The sequence below is a fragment of the Ctenocephalides felis genome, unplaced genomic scaffold (assembly GCF_003426905.1).
Source record: "Ctenocephalides felis isolate EL2017-DRISC unplaced genomic scaffold, ASM342690v1 CF-g0.4_SCAFFOLD_01170, whole genome shotgun sequence".
Lineage (NCBI taxonomy): Eukaryota > Metazoa > Arthropoda > Insecta > Siphonaptera > Pulicidae > Ctenocephalides > Ctenocephalides felis.
The window spans coordinates 17,260,748-17,277,504 of record NW_020537324.1 but is presented as its reverse complement, the minus strand read 5'-3'; the positions used below and the strand labels follow the sequence as shown (position 1 = coordinate 17,277,504).

At 29.5% G+C, this 16,757-nt stretch overlaps 2 protein-coding genes across 2 annotated transcripts; one reads left to right on the top strand and one right to left on the bottom strand.

Annotated features, from left to right (window-relative positions):
• The first annotated feature begins 970 nt into the window (after positions 1–970).
• LOC113366229 (proteasome subunit alpha type-4) lies at positions 971–2,615 on the top strand. Its single transcript, XM_026607801.1, has 6 exons — positions 971–1,027; positions 1,143–1,185; positions 1,263–1,425; positions 1,514–1,811; positions 2,151–2,271; positions 2,340–2,615. The coding sequence occupies exons 1-6, from the start codon at positions 1,025–1,027 to the stop codon at positions 2,495–2,497; spliced, it is 786 nt and encodes a 261-aa protein (XP_026463586.1). The 5' UTR covers positions 971–1,024; the 3' UTR covers positions 2,498–2,615.
• On the bottom strand, positions 2,611–3,959 carry LOC113366228 (checkpoint protein HUS1-like). The gene is made up of 7 exons (XM_026607800.1): positions 3,820–3,959; positions 3,544–3,753; positions 3,369–3,472; positions 3,199–3,309; positions 2,965–3,133; positions 2,814–2,896; positions 2,611–2,753 (listed from the first exon to the last, which is right to left on the bottom strand). Exons 1-7 carry the CDS (start codon positions 3,869–3,871, stop codon positions 2,643–2,645), a joined length of 840 nt encoding a protein of 279 aa, XP_026463585.1. The 5' UTR covers positions 3,872–3,959; the 3' UTR covers positions 2,611–2,642.
• Between the last annotated feature and the right edge of the window lie 12,798 nt (positions 3,960–16,757).

Below are 16,757 nucleotides of genomic sequence, written 5' to 3'. Positions count from 1 at the left end.
AAATTTTGAAGCTTTTTATAAAATGTAATTTTCAGTACGGAAAGTTTCAGTAACTTGCCGTAAGACACATAATAAATTTTTTTGGCGCTATGAGCTTGTAAGTGCACAAATTCGTCATCTTAAGAGGGCTCGAGATCTGAACAACATATTTTACTTAACCTTTCAACTCACTTACAAATCTTTAGATTAGCCAAATTGCCAAATTTTGCATTGCATTTGTATAATGTTTTGTTAATTATATTTCTTGAAATTAAAAATGCTATTAAAAAAGGAGTTAATTATATGGTATAGAATTTTCTTCTCACTATTGGATATCCAAATTTTGCCGCCCCCGAAAATTTGCCGCCCTGGGCAGTAGCCCCGACTGCCCTTACTGTAAATCCAGCACTGATATATATATATATATATATATATATATATATATATATATTATCTTCTTATTATATATGAAAATGGAGCTCGACTAAATGTTATGGTAAAACATTAAAATAGCTGTACGGATTTGGCCAGTCTTAAAATTAGTCTTGAAAAATTCGTGCTAAACAGTAGGTTGTGGAAAAGGTGAGATATTATTTCAAAACCGCGTAGATACTTTAGATGTTTAGTTCAAAATTTTTTGTAGAAGCGTAATTTAAATAAAACAATAGACGTCAAATACATCATACTTCAAATGTCAAATGTTTTTGACAGGCATTACGTTTAATAGAATGTTTTAGGTGATATTTTTTAATTCTCTAGAAATTGTTTAGAAAATTACTTAACAAAACAACGTTTGCCGGGTCAGCTAGTATATTATAATTTTACCCACTTGTATGAATCTATAACGTCGTTAACGGTCAAACAAATTCTATTTGAATTTGGCGCTTTTGCCGTTATGCTCTCCTTGTCATTCGACTCAGGCAACACTTTTATAAATGCATTGTAATCGTAGCTTTTAAATCAAACTTGTAAACATTTTATTTCCAGTTGAAAGAAATATTATATTATTATTGTGTATTATAATTTTAATATATTAATAACATAAATGGTATGTATTGATTGGCTCGCATGATGTATAAACAAATAATTTTATAAGTTCTGACAAAAATTATAATTGAGAGGTTATATCTATCAAAAATTTCATACTCATTCTTATTTTTTAGGCTCGCCGGTATGATACTAGAACAACGATCTTCTCGCCGGAAGGTAAATTTTTGTTTGTATTCAATGAAAATTAAGCTATTTTCATAATAACAGTAAAATATTTTTTTTTTCATTCCTAGGTCGATTATATCAAGTTGAATATGCAATGGAAGCAGTAAGTCATGCTGGCACTTGCTTAGGCATAAAGGCATCTGATGGAATTATTCTAGCTGCAGAACGAAGAAACACTCATAAACTTTTGGATGAAGTGTTTTCTTCAGAGAAAATATACACGTTGAATGAGTAAGTTACTATTCAATAACACGATTGTAATTTAGGATTCACAGTATTACTATTTTATGTTGATACTATTTTCTATTTTTTTTTTTAGTGATATGGTGTGTTCAGTTGCTGGTATCACTGCCGATGCCAATGTTTTAACTACTGAGCTACGTTTAATTGCACAACGTTACTTGCTCCAATATGCAGAACCTATTCCTTGTGAACAATTGGTTTCTGCTTTGTGTGATGTGAAACAGGCTTATACTCAGTATGGTGGTAAAAGGCCTTTTGGAGTTTCGCTGCTTTATATGGGATGGGACAGACATTATGGATATCAGTTATATCAGAGTGATCCCAGTGGAAACTATAGTGGTTGGAAGGCCACTTGCATTGGCAATAATAGCGCTGTAAGTAAACAGTGTTGTGTTTATTGCATAATAATAATAATTTATCTTTTTTGTTTTGCTTAAAAATATTTATTTAAAAAATTCTTCTATAATTTTGTTGGAATGATTCAAATTTCACTTATATTTAAAGAAATATTTTCAGTTGTTTTTGCTACCAGCTTTGTCCTGGGAGTACATTATTGCTTAATCTGAAAAACACACAATTTTGTCACATATCATCGTGAATTTTTAATGTTATTAAAAAATCTGCATTTAATACTACAAATAATTAAATGTGTATTTGCACCTCTAGCTCTTAGATCATTATGCTATTTGTATATGAACAAAATTTGTTTGCAGGCCGCTGTTTCCAGTTTAAAACAAGAATATAAAGAAAACATGACTTTAAAGGAAGCTCAAGAACTTGCTATTGTTGTTTTAAGCAAAACTTTGGATATGACTAAATTAACCTCGGATAAAGGTAAATATATTTATTTGTACTTCTTTAATTCAATTTAAATTATTATTAAAACATTTTGCTTTTATCAGTTGAAATGGCATCGTTGCAACGGATAAATGGGAAAACAAAAATAAAAATTTTAAGTAACACTGAAGTAGATGCATTAATAGCTAATTATGAGAAAGCTGAAGCAGCAGCTGAAGCTGCCAAAGCTGCTGCAATGAGTTCAAAACCATCAAGCAGTTAAATTGTAAACTGAATCTAAATTTTTGTATTACAAGAAATAAATAAAAAATATCATATTTAAAACAGAAAATTTGCAATAACTTCATCCACCAAAAAATATTTTCTAAAGCAAATAATAAGAGGAAAAATAAGACTTTATATTGTTTTTATTCAACAGTTGGAATATAGCATTGTATATTAACAATATTTTGATTTTCTAGACTAATGTGTACATACAGATCTGATTTAATAGTACAAACTGCTCTGGTATGTTGTACCTAAAATGAAATTTTTTTAAACAATAAGTATTATTTTATTATTGATACAAGTATTATTACCTGCTCAGCAGATAAAAACAAAAGAAGTTTCTTAATTTTAATTTGGCATGATGCTACTTCTTCGCTGCCTGTTAACTTATTATCTGTAACAATTTTCAATTATTATTAATGTATTTGAAATTAAGAATCTCAATTTCTTAATTAATTTTACCTAGAATAACTAAATTATTGAAATAGACAGAAATACGTGTCATGTCTGTTTCAGAAGTGATTGTTAAATATCCATTCTTGTTTATTTCTACTTCAACATATGGGGAAAATGTTTTTACTCGTTCTAAGACATTTTTTACTCTCTTTAAGCTAGGCATAATAATTGAAATCTGTGTATACATAACCAAATTATAGAAAGAGCATGATTTATAATAATACAATTTTGAAATTTTACATCAGGTTCCGGCAATACAGGTTGTTCATATTGTGTCCATATTCTTCTGGGTATAACTATTACAGGAATGTCATGACGAACTATTCTTATTTCTTGAGAAGATATTGATGGCTGGACATATTTAAAATAAAATCATTATCCAGTTGTACATCTTTTAAATTCCTACTTACTTGTTCTATTTTTAAAGACAGGCATGGCTGATCTTTCTTAGCTAGTTTAATATTCATTAATTTAACATTTTGCTTCAAAGTTACAAGGGCATGATTCAAATACGCTAAAATTAATAAAAATTGTCTATGAATAATATTCAGGATTACAAATGTTTTAGTATTTCTTAAGTAAAACCTGGTCCAAATGATAAGTAAATTTCATTATGTTCATCATCTACTCCAGTCATTATATATTCATTGAAAAATGCTCGTTGATCTAATTCACACCAAACTAAAGGAGGTTGAGTGAGTGAAAGAGTTTCTTGTGTAACAACAAAAAAAATTTTATCACTTGTAAGTCTCATAACACACTCACGAGATAACCTAGATAGCATCATTGTTATGTCTGAAAATACAGGTTATTAGTAGTTATGTCACTAAAAGCCTAAAGTTATAAAGGTATTTTACTTACTATGAAACTCTTTCATACATCCTTTTTCAACCATAACACCTCTGAACTTCATTATCAAGACTTTTTATTGAAACGTATATCAAGTACAATTGATGCGTATCTATCCTTCAGACCCTATCTCATCGGACAGTTTCGGCCACGCTCAGGCCTATCGAGAGTGGGAAAATGATTAAAATATAATAATTTATTCAATTGAATATTGAATCACATTTATTTTGCATTTTCCATGTTTGACATAAAAATGAAAAATCCTTAACCTAAAATTTGTCATTGTACATTAATACCAACTTACCAACAGGCATAATCGCGACTCGCGAGCGGGAGCATAATATTTGGCATTGTGAGTGAATGGTTTTCAGGTTATGTTGAAACATTTCAGTTTGCCATTGAAATAGTGCATATATTTATTAATTATTGCATTGACAAGTATGAAAAAGTGATTAGGAAGGCCTTTAAACAATACCAAAACGATTAATATAGTGAATGTTGTGTTTTTACGCCAAGTTAGTCAATATAATCTGTATTAGAATATAGGGTCCGTTCTTTTTCCAGTGTTTCACACTTTTTCTAGTTATTTTATGAAATTAGTAATGAATATGATTCTGATTCTGAATTTGACACGATTCTGATTTTTTTTTCTTAAAGTTTACCTAATTAAAATAACATATTACATTTTAGTACATACTTGTACCTGATTCATAAAGAGTGTTGCATGCTTTTCTTTGTTAAATGTGAAGCAATAATGAGATACAATTTTCCAAATTTTCAACAAGCAAGTGTAACTAATAACTGCTGTTATTGCGTAAACAATTTTCATTCTGTGCGAATTACATTCATTCTTTGGAATTTCTTTTATTTTGGGTTTTATTTAAAAAATTATGTTTGGCTTGGTAATTAATAAATAATTTGATTAGATTTAATTCTATGTAATATTATAGTAATAAGTCTAAGGCTATAAGGCTAAGGCCTTAACCATACTGAAAGCACAATTTCTATAGGTATCATAAAGTATTAAGAAAATTAATTTATATTTCTGTGATAAAAATGCAATAGCCGCCAAAGATTTTTCCAAATGAAATTGCACAAAATAATGTTAGCATAATTTTGTTAAGAGGGTTGACCTAACAATAAGCAACATTACCATGTACCGAGAATTTATTTGCCCATTTTTGTTAATCTTTTACTGACAAATCAATGTTGTATATTGCTTAACAAATGTCATTCTAGTGCTAATTCACTTTGATTTATATATCAGGAGAACCTTGGATTATAGTAAGGTGGAGTGTACATTGACCACACAATCATACTTTTAAAGCAACTACTTCTCTTTTACTCGAGGGGAGACTGAATAGCTTATTCATTTTCAATGAAGGAGCAATTAAAAGACTATTTTTATGGATTCAAAATAGTGCAGGAAAAGCGCTTTAGTGAATATAGCTATGTTTATAATTATATAACTACAATTTTGTTCATCTTAATTCAATACAAATCTCTGTACTTTACAGGTTCAGATTTAAATTTTGCTTTAATCATCTTGGAAATTTTGCAATTGAAATCAGTCGAAGCCTTTGACAAATATACTATTTATGGGATGAAGTTTGTGAGTCAGTGATCCTAGTGAACGCATCCATCAAACAGTAGTTGTCTAATTCAGTTCAGGCAATTTGCCTTAAGGTATGTTAATTAGTTTTGCATGACAATCGGCCAAGCCAATTGTGCAAAAAAATATGTTATCAGATTTAGAGTTCACAATATTTTCATAAAATTTAGATTATTTATACACGCAGTTTGAGATATTTATACACACAGTTTAGCCGATACATATATCATTTGAAATTTTTTAGTTTCAATATTGATTTGTAATATATATCTGAAATGCAAGCAGTACTCTCTAGTTTACTAATATAGAAAAGTAAGAATATTGTTACAATATTTATTTATTTATTTATGCAACGCCCAAGGCAATAATACAATATAATTACATTTTAAAGTGTACAAATTATAAATTCAAGATAATATGAGAAAATTTGAGTATTAAGAGTTCATAGATAAATTTGTATATACACATAACACTTAATATATATAAACTACAAATATAAATATTTGGGACCGACTTATCTGAATATTATTCTTGTATCTGCGGAATCTTACATGGTTGACAATTTTTTTCTGGACAGATTCAATTCTGTCAATTTGATATTGGTAAATCGGGTTCCAAATTATACACCCATACTCTAATTTTGGGTTAAGATTTAATAGTTATTTTTTGTATATTATAATTATGAAAGCATTCAAACAAAAACCGCTTTTGAAATTTTCACAAAGACATTTTTAAAGATTTTTTTAAACAAATTTGCATGGGTGAAAAACCGAATTTAAACGGAGAGCTGAACGCAAATTTGTTCTAAAATTATTAATTAATTGAATTGAATGATTCGAATTGGCACTCACTTGAATGTTGAATGTTATATTATTCGAGTTAATAAAGTTTGATTGAAGTTTAAAATAATTGATTTGAATGAGTTCCAAACTAAATCATTTGCAATATTATTTTAATTACAAATGTAAATGTTTTTTTGTAAATAATTTATTGTTTGTTTTATAAAATTTTATTCTATATTTTATTGAACAAATTAGGACTCATTCAAGTTAATTAAATTTCTTTTCATCTCGATTAATTGTAATGGTTTCATGTTTTTGCATTAACAATCTTTTTCGAGTCATATAAACTATTTTGATTGGATTAACTAATTATTTGCTCGATTACCTTTTAATTTTTAACGAGTTGTAATAGTTTTTTTTATTTGGTTGCAACATCCTATTTCTCACATTTTTTTTGTTGTTTTTTTCTTTTTCGTGTTGTTTTTTTGCAGATTTTGCATTGACAAGTTTTTTGTGTCCCTCAGGGTTCTAAGTCGCTGTCAACACGTCCTTCAGTGATATCTAGCCGGGAAATTTCTGGTCGGTCACGTTAACCATTTCTCCATCGGATTACTTGAAAAGATAAGTTTTTATGTACTGCATATCTTGTATGTATAATGGAATTTAAAAAAAAATATTTTAAGTCCCCAGGTATGCCTGAAAGTGGATTTGAACTGCCTTTACTGATGCCTTGGTGTTTCTGGCATCTTGTCCGGCACTTTAACCACTACTCCATTGGGCTACTTGAAATATACATGATATTATGTACTATATATTTTATATATATAATAAAGTAAAAATGGAACTAAGTACCACTTTTCTTCGTTACACTCTTTCTCGTCCCTCTTTTCTACCATACCACTTGCTCTACCCTTCTCCTCCTCCACCACCTCCTCTCTACCCTTCTGCTACCATCCTATTTCTTTCACGGTCACTTATTGCTCTTGGCCATTCGACTACTTATTAACACCAAATTTTTAAGAAAGACTTTTGCCCAAATCTGTACAAAATTTTTTCCCAAAATTTTTTTGACTAAAAATTTTTTTCCTAACATTTTTTTGACCAAATTTTTTTTCCTAAAATTTTTTGGGCCGAATTTTTTTTTCCAAAATTTTTTTGACCAAAAATTTTTTTTCCAAAAATTTTTTTTCTCAAAATTTTTTTGACCAAAAATTTTTTTCCCAAAATTTTTTTTTACCATAAATTTTTTTCCAAAATTTTTTGGACCAATATTTTTTTTACCAAAAGTTTTTTGACCAAAAATTTTTTTTCCCGAAATTTTTTTGACCAAAAATTTTTTTTTCCCAAAAATTTTTTGACCAAAAATTTTTTTCCCCGAAATTTTTTTGACCCAAAATTTGATGACCTTGACCAAATCATTGAGATCAGTGAAAAATTTTCAAAAAAATCCCATAGAAAACACGTGAAATTTACAAAAAGTCGATTTTCTGCTCTCCTGAGCGAAAAACGGACAAAATTTTCCCCCCTGTAACCCCCCGCTTGAAATTCGCAATAACCCACCGAATCGAATGAGCTCACTTTCAACCCCCTAGGTGAACATTCAATTTGTCCATATCATCCCCCTGTGACCTTGACTTGATGGTCAATCGTCGGATGGACTCGCAGAATGTCCTTCCAGTATTAGCTGCGAAAAAACTCATCATTGCCGTGGCTGAATCAGTTAGAGCGCTAAACTAGAGTATGATCCAAAGGGTGCTGGTTCTAATCCGAATTTTTATGACCAAAATTTTTTTGACCAAAATTTTTTGGACTAAAATTTTTTTAACCAAAATTTTTTTGACCAAAAATTTTTTTCCCAAAATTTTTTGGACCAAAATTTTTTTTACCAAAAATTTTTTTGTCCAAATTTTTTGTCCAAAAATTTTTTGACCAAAATTTTTTGGACTAAAATTTCATTAACCAAAATTTTTTTTGATCAAAAATTTTTTTGACCAAAATTTTTTTGACCAAATTTTTTTTGGCCAAAAATTTTTTGGACCAAAATTTTTTTGACAAATTTTTTTGACCAAAAATTTTTTTGTCCAAAAATTTTTTTCCCAAAATTTTTTGGACTAAATTTTTTTTAACTAAAATTTTTTTGACCAAAAATTTTTTTCCCGAAATTTTTTTGACCAACATTTTTTTGACGAAAATTTATTTGACCAATATTTTTTGACCAAAAATTTTTTTGACCAAAATTTTTTTGACCAAAAATTTTTTTGTCCGAAAATTTTTTTTTCCAAAATTTTTTGGACTAAAATTTTTTTCCCAAAATTTTTTTGACCAAAATTTTTTTTGACCAAAATTTTTTTGACCAAAATTTTTTTTGACCAAATTTTTTTTAACCAAAATTTTTTTTAACCAAATTTTTTTTCCCAAAATTTTTTTGACCAAAATTTTTTTGACCAAAAATTTACATTGTATATATTAAAATCAATTATGTTGTATAAAGTACCCAAGGGTAGAAAAATATGTGTTAAAAATAACAATGCAAAATGTCTCAATTATTGAAATAAATACTTTTGTCTGTCTGTCTGCCAATATATATTTGTTATATTTAGATATAACAAACTAACGGGTCATATGGCCAAAGAAAATTTGGAATGGTATGGCCTGTGTTAGCGATATTGGTAGAGTCATGGCTTCGTACCAACAGGGTACCGCGTTCGAATCATACCTCCAGCTATTAAACGGAATTCAGTGAGCCTAACGTTGTGGTATTTATTTATTGTTGAATAACACAAAGTTAATATTTAGATATAACAAACTAACAAGTTATGAGGCCGAATTGGTAGCACGGTGGCTTCATACCCACAGGGTACCGAGTTCGATTCATACCTCCGGACACAAAATTGTGGACGAGGCATGCACGGAATCACATCCGGTCGAATTTATTGTTGAATAACACAAAGTTAATATTTAGATATAACAAACTAACAAGTTATGAGGCCGAAAAAAAGCATAATTAGTGAGGCCTGTGTTGGCGTAATTGGTAGCACGATGGCTTCATACCCACAGGGTACCGAGTTCGATTCATATCTCCGGACACAAAATTGTGGACGAGGCATGCACGGAATCACATCCGGTCGAATTTATTGTTGAATAACACAAAGTTAATATTTAGATATAACAAACTAACAAGTTATGAGGCCGAAAAAAAGCATAATTAGTGCGGCCTGTGTTGGCGTAATTGGTAGCACGGTGGCTTCATACCCACAGGGTACCGAGTTCGATTCATACCTCCGGACACAAAATTGTGGACGAGGCATGCACGGAATCACATCCGGTCGAATTTATTGTTGAATAACACAAAGTTAATATTTAGATATAACAAACTAACAAGTTATGAGGCCGAAAAAAAGCATGATCAGTGCGGCCTGTGTTGGCGTAATTGGTAGCACGATGGCTTCATACCCTCAGGGTACCGAGTTCGATTCATACCTCCGGACACAAAATTGTGGACGAGGCATGCGCGGAATCACATCCGGTCGAATTTAGGACACCAGGTATGCTTCCGATAATTCCGATTCCGATTCCGATAATCCGGACCTTCGATTGTCCGAACGTCCGATTATCCGGACTTCGCATTACCAGGACTTCGGATTATCCGGACTTCGAATTATCGGATTATCCCGACTTCAGACCATCCGGACTTCCGATAATCCGGACCTTTGATGTTGCGGACCTTTGATTAATATATCGGATTATCCGCACTTTGGAACATCCGGACGTCGGATTATCCGGACTTTCGATCATCGGAATATTGGAATATCTGAATATCTGAATGATGTTGCGGACTTTCGATAATCCGGACCTTTGATGTTGCGGACTTCCGATAATCCGGACTTCCGATAATCCGGACATTTGATGTTGCGGACTTCCCATTATCCGGACTTCCAATAATCCGGACTTCCAATAATCCGGACCTTTGATGTTGCGGACTTGCCATTATCCGGACTTCCGATAATCCGGTTACATAGCAACGGTTGCTAGGCAATATGAACATAGCAACCGTTACCTAGCAACCGTCGTCGTTAACGGTTGCTAGGCAACGGCAAGTAGGCAACGGTTGCAAACATTTTTTTAAATTTTGTTGTTAATAACAACGGTTACATAGCAACGGTTGCTAGGCAATATTTTTTTCTAAGTTTTTTAAGCCCCAATATGAACATAGCAACCGTTACCTAGCAACCGTCGTCGTTAACGGTTGCTAGGCAACGGTTGCAAACATTTTTTTAAATTTTGTTGTTAATAACAACGGTTACATAGCAACGGTTGCTAGGCAATATTTTTTTCTAAGTTTTTTAAGCCCCAATATGAACATAGCAACCGTTACCTAGCAACCGTCGTCGTTAACGGTTGCTAGGCAACGTCAAGTAGGCAACGGTTGCAAACATTTTTTTAAATTTTGTTGTTAATAACAACGGTTACATAGCAACGGTTGCTAGGCAATATTTTTTTCTAAGTTTTTTAAGCCCCAATATGAACATAGCAACCGTTACCTAGCAACCGTCGTCGTTAACGGTTGCTAGGCAACGGTTGCAAATATTTTTTTAAATTTTGTTGTTAATAACAACGGTTACATAGCAACGGTTGCTAGGCAATATTTTTTTCTAAGTTTTTTTAAGCCCCAATATGGACATAGCAACCGTTACCTAGCAACCGTCGTCGGATTATTGGAAGTCCGCAACATCAAAGGTCCGGATTATCGGAAGTCCGGAACATCAAATGTCCGGATTATCGGAAGTCCGGATAATCAAAGGTCCGCAACATCAAAGGTCCGGATTTTCGGAAGTCCGCAACATCAAAGGTCCGGATTATCGAAAGTCCGCAACATCATTCAGATATTCCAATATTCCGATGATCGAAAGTCCGGATAATCCGACGTCCGGATGTTCCAAAGTGCGGATAATCCGATATTCCGAAGTCCGGATGGTCTGAAGTCCGGATAATCCGATAATTTGAAGTCCGGATAATCCGAAGTCCGGATAATCGGACGTCCGGACAATCGAAGGTCCGGTTTATTGAAAGCATACCTGGTGTCCTAAATTCGACCGGATGTGATTCCGTGCATGCCTCGTCCACAATTTTGTGTCCGGAGGTATGAATCGAACTCGGTACCCTGTGGGTATGAAGCCACCGTGCTACCAATTACGCCAACACAGGCCGCACTGATTATGCTTTTTTTCGGGCTCATAACTTGTTAGTTTGTTATATCTAAATATTAACTTTGTGTTATTCAACAATAAATTCGACCGGATGTGATTCCGTGCATGCCTCGTCCACAATTTTGTGTCCGGAGGTATGAATCGAACTCGGTACCCCGTGGGTATGAAGCCATCGTGCTACCAATTACGCCAACACAGGCCGCACTGATTATGCTTTTTTTCGGCCTCATAACTTGTTAGTTTGTTATATCTAAATATTAATTTTGTGTTATTCAACAATAAATAAATACCACAACGTTAGGCTCACTGCTGAATTCCGTTTAATAGCTGGAGGTATGATTCGAACGCGGTACCCTGTTGGTACGAAGCCATGACTCTACCAACATCGCTAACACAGGCCATACCATTCCAACTTTTCTTTGGCCATATGACCCGTTAGTTTGTTATATCTAAATATAACATAAATATTTATTGACAGACAGACAGACAAAAGTATTTATTTCAATAATTCAGCTACATTTTGCATTGTTATTTTTAACACATATTTTTCTACCCTTGAGTACTTTATACAACATAATTGATTTTAATATATACAGTGTAAATTTTTGGTCAAAAAAATTTTGAGAAAAAAATTTTTGGTCAAAAAAATTTTGAGAAAAAAATTTTTGGTCAAAAAAATTTTGGTCAAACAAATTTCTGGTCAAAAAAATTTTAGTCAAAAAAAATTTTGGTCAAAAAAATTTTGGGGAAAAAATTTTTGGTCAAAAAAAATTTTGGTCAAAAAAATTTTGGGAAAAAAATTTTGGTCTAAAAAATTTTGGTCAAAAAAATTTTGGTCAAAAAAATTTTGGGAAAAAAATTTTTGGACAAAAAAATTTTTAGACAAAAAAATTTTTAGACAAAAAAATTTTTAGACAAAAAAATTTTGATCAAAAAAATTTAGGGAAAAAAATTTTTGGTCAAAAAAATTTTGGTTATAAAAACTTTAGTCCAAAAAATTTTGGGAAAAAAAATTTTTGGACAAAAAAATTTTTGGTCAAAAAAATTTTAGTCAAAAAAATTTTGGTCCAAACAATTTTTGGTCAAAAAAAATTTGGTCAAAAAAATTTTGGGAAAAAAATTTTTGGTCAAAAAAAATTTTGGGAAAAAAATTTTGGGAAAAAAATTTTAGTCCAAAAAATTTTGGAAAAAAAATTTTTCGACAAAAAAATTTTTGGTCAAAAAAATTTTGGTCAGAAAAATTTTGGTCAAAAAATTTTGGTCAAATAAATTTTTGGTCAAAAAAATTTTAGTCAAAAAAAATTTTGGTCAAAATAATTTTGGTCAAAAAAATTTTGGGAAAAAAATTTTTGGTCAAAAAAATTTTAGTTAAAAAAATTTTAGTCCAAAAAATCTTGGGAAAAAAATTTTTGGACAAAAAAATTTTTGGACAAAAAAATTTTTGGGCAAAAAAATTTTTGGACAAAAAAATTTTGATCAAAAAAATTTAGGGAAAAAAATTTTGGTCAAAAAAATTTTGGTCAAAAAAATTTTGGTCAAATAAATTTTTGGTCAAAAAAATCTTGGTCAAAAAAAATTTTGGTCAAAAAAATTTTGGTCAAAAAAATTTAAACAAAAAAATTTTGGTCAAAAAAATTTCTGGTCAAAAAAATTTTGGTCAAAAAAAATTTGGGGAAAAAATTTTTGGTCAAAAAAAATTTTGGTCAAAAAAATTTTGGGAAAAAAATTTTGGTCCAAAAATTTTGGTCAAAAAAATTTTGGGAAAAAAATTTTTGGACAAAAAAATTTTGTTTATAAAAATTTTAGTCCAAAAAATTTTGGGAAAAAAAAGTTTTGGACAAAAAAATTTTTGGTCAAAAAAAATTGGGTAAAAAAATTTTTGGTGAAAAAAAAATTTGGTCAAAAAGTTTTGGGAAAAAAATTTTAGTCCAAAAAATTTTGTGAAAAAAAATTTTTGGACAAAAAAATTTAGGTAAAAAAATTTTTGGTCAAAAAATTTTGGTCAAAATAATTTTGGTCAAAAAATTTTGGTCAAAAAAATTTTGGTCAAAAAAATTTTGGTCAAAAAAATTTTGGGAAAAAAATTTTTGGTCAAAAAAATTTTGGTTATAAAAATTTTGGGAAAAAAAATTTTTGAACAAAAAAATTTTTGGTCAAAAAAATTTTAGTCAAAAAAATTTTGGTCCAAAAAATTTTTGGTCAAAAAAAATTTGGTCAAACAAATTTTGGAAAAAAAATTTTTGATCAAAAAAAATTTTGGTTAATGAAATTTTAGTCCAAAAAAGTTTGGGAAAAAAATTTTTGGTCAAAAAAATTTTGGTCAAAAAAATTTTTGGACAAAAAATTTCTGGTCAAAAAAATTTTGGTCAAAAAAATTTTTGGGAAAAAATATTTTGGAAAAAAAATTTTTGGTCAAAAAAAATTTTGGTCAAAAAAATTTTTGGACAAAAAATTTCTGGTCAAAAAAATTTTGGTCAAAAAAATTTTTGGGAAAAAAATTTTTGGTCAAAAAAATTTTAGTTAAAAAAATTTTAGTCCAAAAAATTTTGGAAAAAAAATTTTTGGACAAAAAAATTTTGATCAAAAAAATTTAGAGAAACAAATTTTTGGTCAAAAAAATTTTGGTTATAAAAATTTTAGTCCAAAAAATTTTGGGAAAAAAAATTTTTGGACAAAAAAATTTTTGGAAAAAAATTTTTGGACAAAAAAATTTTTGGAAAAAAAAATTTTAGTCAAAAAAATTTTGGTCCAAACAATTTTTGGTCAAAAAAAATTTGGTCAAAAAAATATTGGGAAGAAAATTTTTGGTCAAAAAAAATTTTGGGAAAAAAATTTTGGGAAAAAAATTTTAGTCCAAAAAATTTTGGAAAAAAAAAATTTTCGACAAAAAAATTTTTGGTCAAAAAAATTTTGGACAAAAAAATTTTGATCAAAAAAATTTAGGGAAAAAAATTTTTGGTCAAAAAAATTTTGGTTATAAAAATTTTAGTCCAAAAAATTTTGGGAAAAAAAAATTTTGGACAAAAAAATTTTTGGTCAAAAACATTTTAGTCAAAAAAATTTTAGTCCAAAAAATTTTTGGTCAAAAAAAATTTGGTCAAAAAAATTTTGGTAAAAAAATTTTTGGTCAAAAAAAAATTTGGTCAAAAAATTTTGGGAAAAAAATTTTAGTCCAAAAAATTTTGTGAAAAAAAATTTTTGGACAAAAAAATTTAGGGTAAAAAAATTTTTGGTCAAAAAAATTTTGGTCAAAAAAATTTCAACAAAGCCCACTTTAATATCACAACATCGAGAAAACTTTACGAGAACATCTTAAAAACTTTAATGAAAAATCTTTAAAAAATGTCATTGTTAAATTTTCTCGTTATGAAAATTTCAAAAGTGGTCCTCGTTTAAATTTTTTTCATACAAATATTGGCTTTGGGACTTAAAAATAAATATAATTGACTTATCTGTCGTAATTGAAAAGGTTTCATTCAATAACAAAAGTTAATCGAAAGAATAATTACAATATAATTTATACAACTCGATAAAAATTAAAAGGTAATCGAGCAAATAATTAGTTAATCCAATCAAAATAAAAAAATTGATACATATTTCTGGATGATTCATAAAAAGTTGATATACGATATACGATAATAAATTCTAAATTTAATTTGTTTGCTGTATGTATTTGAATCCATCTTAAGGTCGCTTAAAAATAATCTGAATTAATAGTTAAATAGCGAGAAGAAATTTAAAGTAGTTTAAATAACTGGTACACTAATATAGTTAAGACTATATTCGATAAATTTAGAAAATCAATCCTATATATATATATACAGGAATATTCAGAATCATACAAAAGATTTGTCCCCCATCGAATGAACCAATTCGATTTGCTTCAATTTGATTCCTTATTAAACTTAGTAACCATTTTTGTTCAAATTTTACGAAAGTAATTCTGATTAAAATATATTTAATAGGAATATTGCAAATAAGAACCGCATAAAAACCTGAGACCGGGTCACCTTAATAATACATAAAATTGTATATTAAAAGCCTGTACATAATTCTAGTAAAGTATTGAACAATATTTTTGTATAAGAAATGATTTAAAACTTACATTGATAAAAAAATCTCTGCTCGACTGTCTGTATCTTCGAAGCTGGATACCACTCAATCACTCGACTCAACTTATACTGATACACTATAATTGATCAAATAGTTGTCTTTACAAGAGTCTTTGCACATTGCATATTGTATATCACTCTGTTTTATTATTATTTGCTGAATCACTCGAGCCCTTGCAAGTAACACACATTGTAGGAATTTAAAGGTTTCATATATCAATATAAGAAAGGATACATTGGGATCACTGTAAGCGTTAATATTTCATTATTACAATCATGTAAATCAAAAATCATGTAAAAAATATAATTATTAATCACTTTGAGGTTAAGGACTCGAGGTCTGCAACAAATCCGTTTTTTACCACTTTTAAGGCTTAATCTATATATACTTATGCTTCAAATTAAGCTTATGGATTTAATGAATAATTTACTGTATAAATTAATGCAATCTAATTAGGATTTTAATTAAGCGAGCACGTGTATTTGCACAGACGCCATGAAATTCACGCCATGAAATGTGCACATTTACCGGTGAATGTGCACATTCACCGAAATATGCACATTTACCGTAACATATACATTATTAAAATCCCTATCAAATATCTGATTATTTGATGTGCATATGTCTCATGAACCAAACCGCCAAATGGCATTTTATAAACTTTGTTTTATAGAGTGTCCATACCCGCTGGACCTGCCTTTCCAAAAATTTAAATAGTTCTTTTTTAGTCAATATAAATATTTCGAATTATTCAAATCGGACGCTCCGTTCTCTCAAATACTGAATTACAATTTTTGGCTCTTTTTTTCCCGTATCTTCGAAACGCCTACCTTTGCCAAAAACTAATCAGCACGTTTCGTTATTAATGCGAATCGAATGTTTTTAACTTCCCATAGGGTAAATTATAGTAATCGCAAAAGAATCAAAAATGATGTTTTTTATATATCTTTACGTTTCAAAGGTTTTTAGACATTTTGGCATACCTTAGAAAAAATGGATGTATATGTGTGTGCGGATACAAATTTTCGTCGACGATTTGGGGAACACCGATCAACCGATTAAAATAATTCAAAACACTATATGTAATATTGTCAACATCATGTGTACCACAAATGCCACGAAATAATACTATAAAATCGCTATTTCGCAAATCAAAGGCAATTTGATTTTTTAACTGACGTTTGCCGCCATTTTGTTTCCGTGCGTAATAGATTTCAGCAAAAATAGTGAAACCTT

What these genes read in the sequence shown, in the direction of transcription:
- LOC113366229 (XM_026607801.1), top strand. An exon ending in AACGATCTTCTCGCCGGAAG is followed by an intron (nt 1,186 to 1,262) that starts GTAAATTTTTGT and finishes TTTCATTCCTAG; the next exon opens with GTCGATTATATCAAGTTGAA. An exon ending in TAAATTAACCTCGGATAAAG is followed by an intron (nt 2,272 to 2,339) that starts GTAAATATATTT and finishes TGCTTTTATCAG; the next exon opens with TTGAAATGGCATCGTTGCAA.
- LOC113366228 (XM_026607800.1), bottom strand. Translation starts at nt 3,871, where the DNA reads ATGAAGTTCAGAGGTGTTATGGTTGAAAAAGGATGTATGAAAGAGTTT. An exon ending in TTACTTATCATTTGGACCAG is followed by an intron (nt 3,473 to 3,543) that starts GTTTTACTTAAG and finishes TATTAATTTTAG; the next exon opens with CGTATTTGAATCATGCCCTT. An exon ending in CTGTATTGCCGGAACCTGAT is followed by an intron (nt 3,134 to 3,198) that starts GTAAAATTTCAA and finishes ATGTATACACAG; the next exon opens with ATTTCAATTATTATGCCTAG.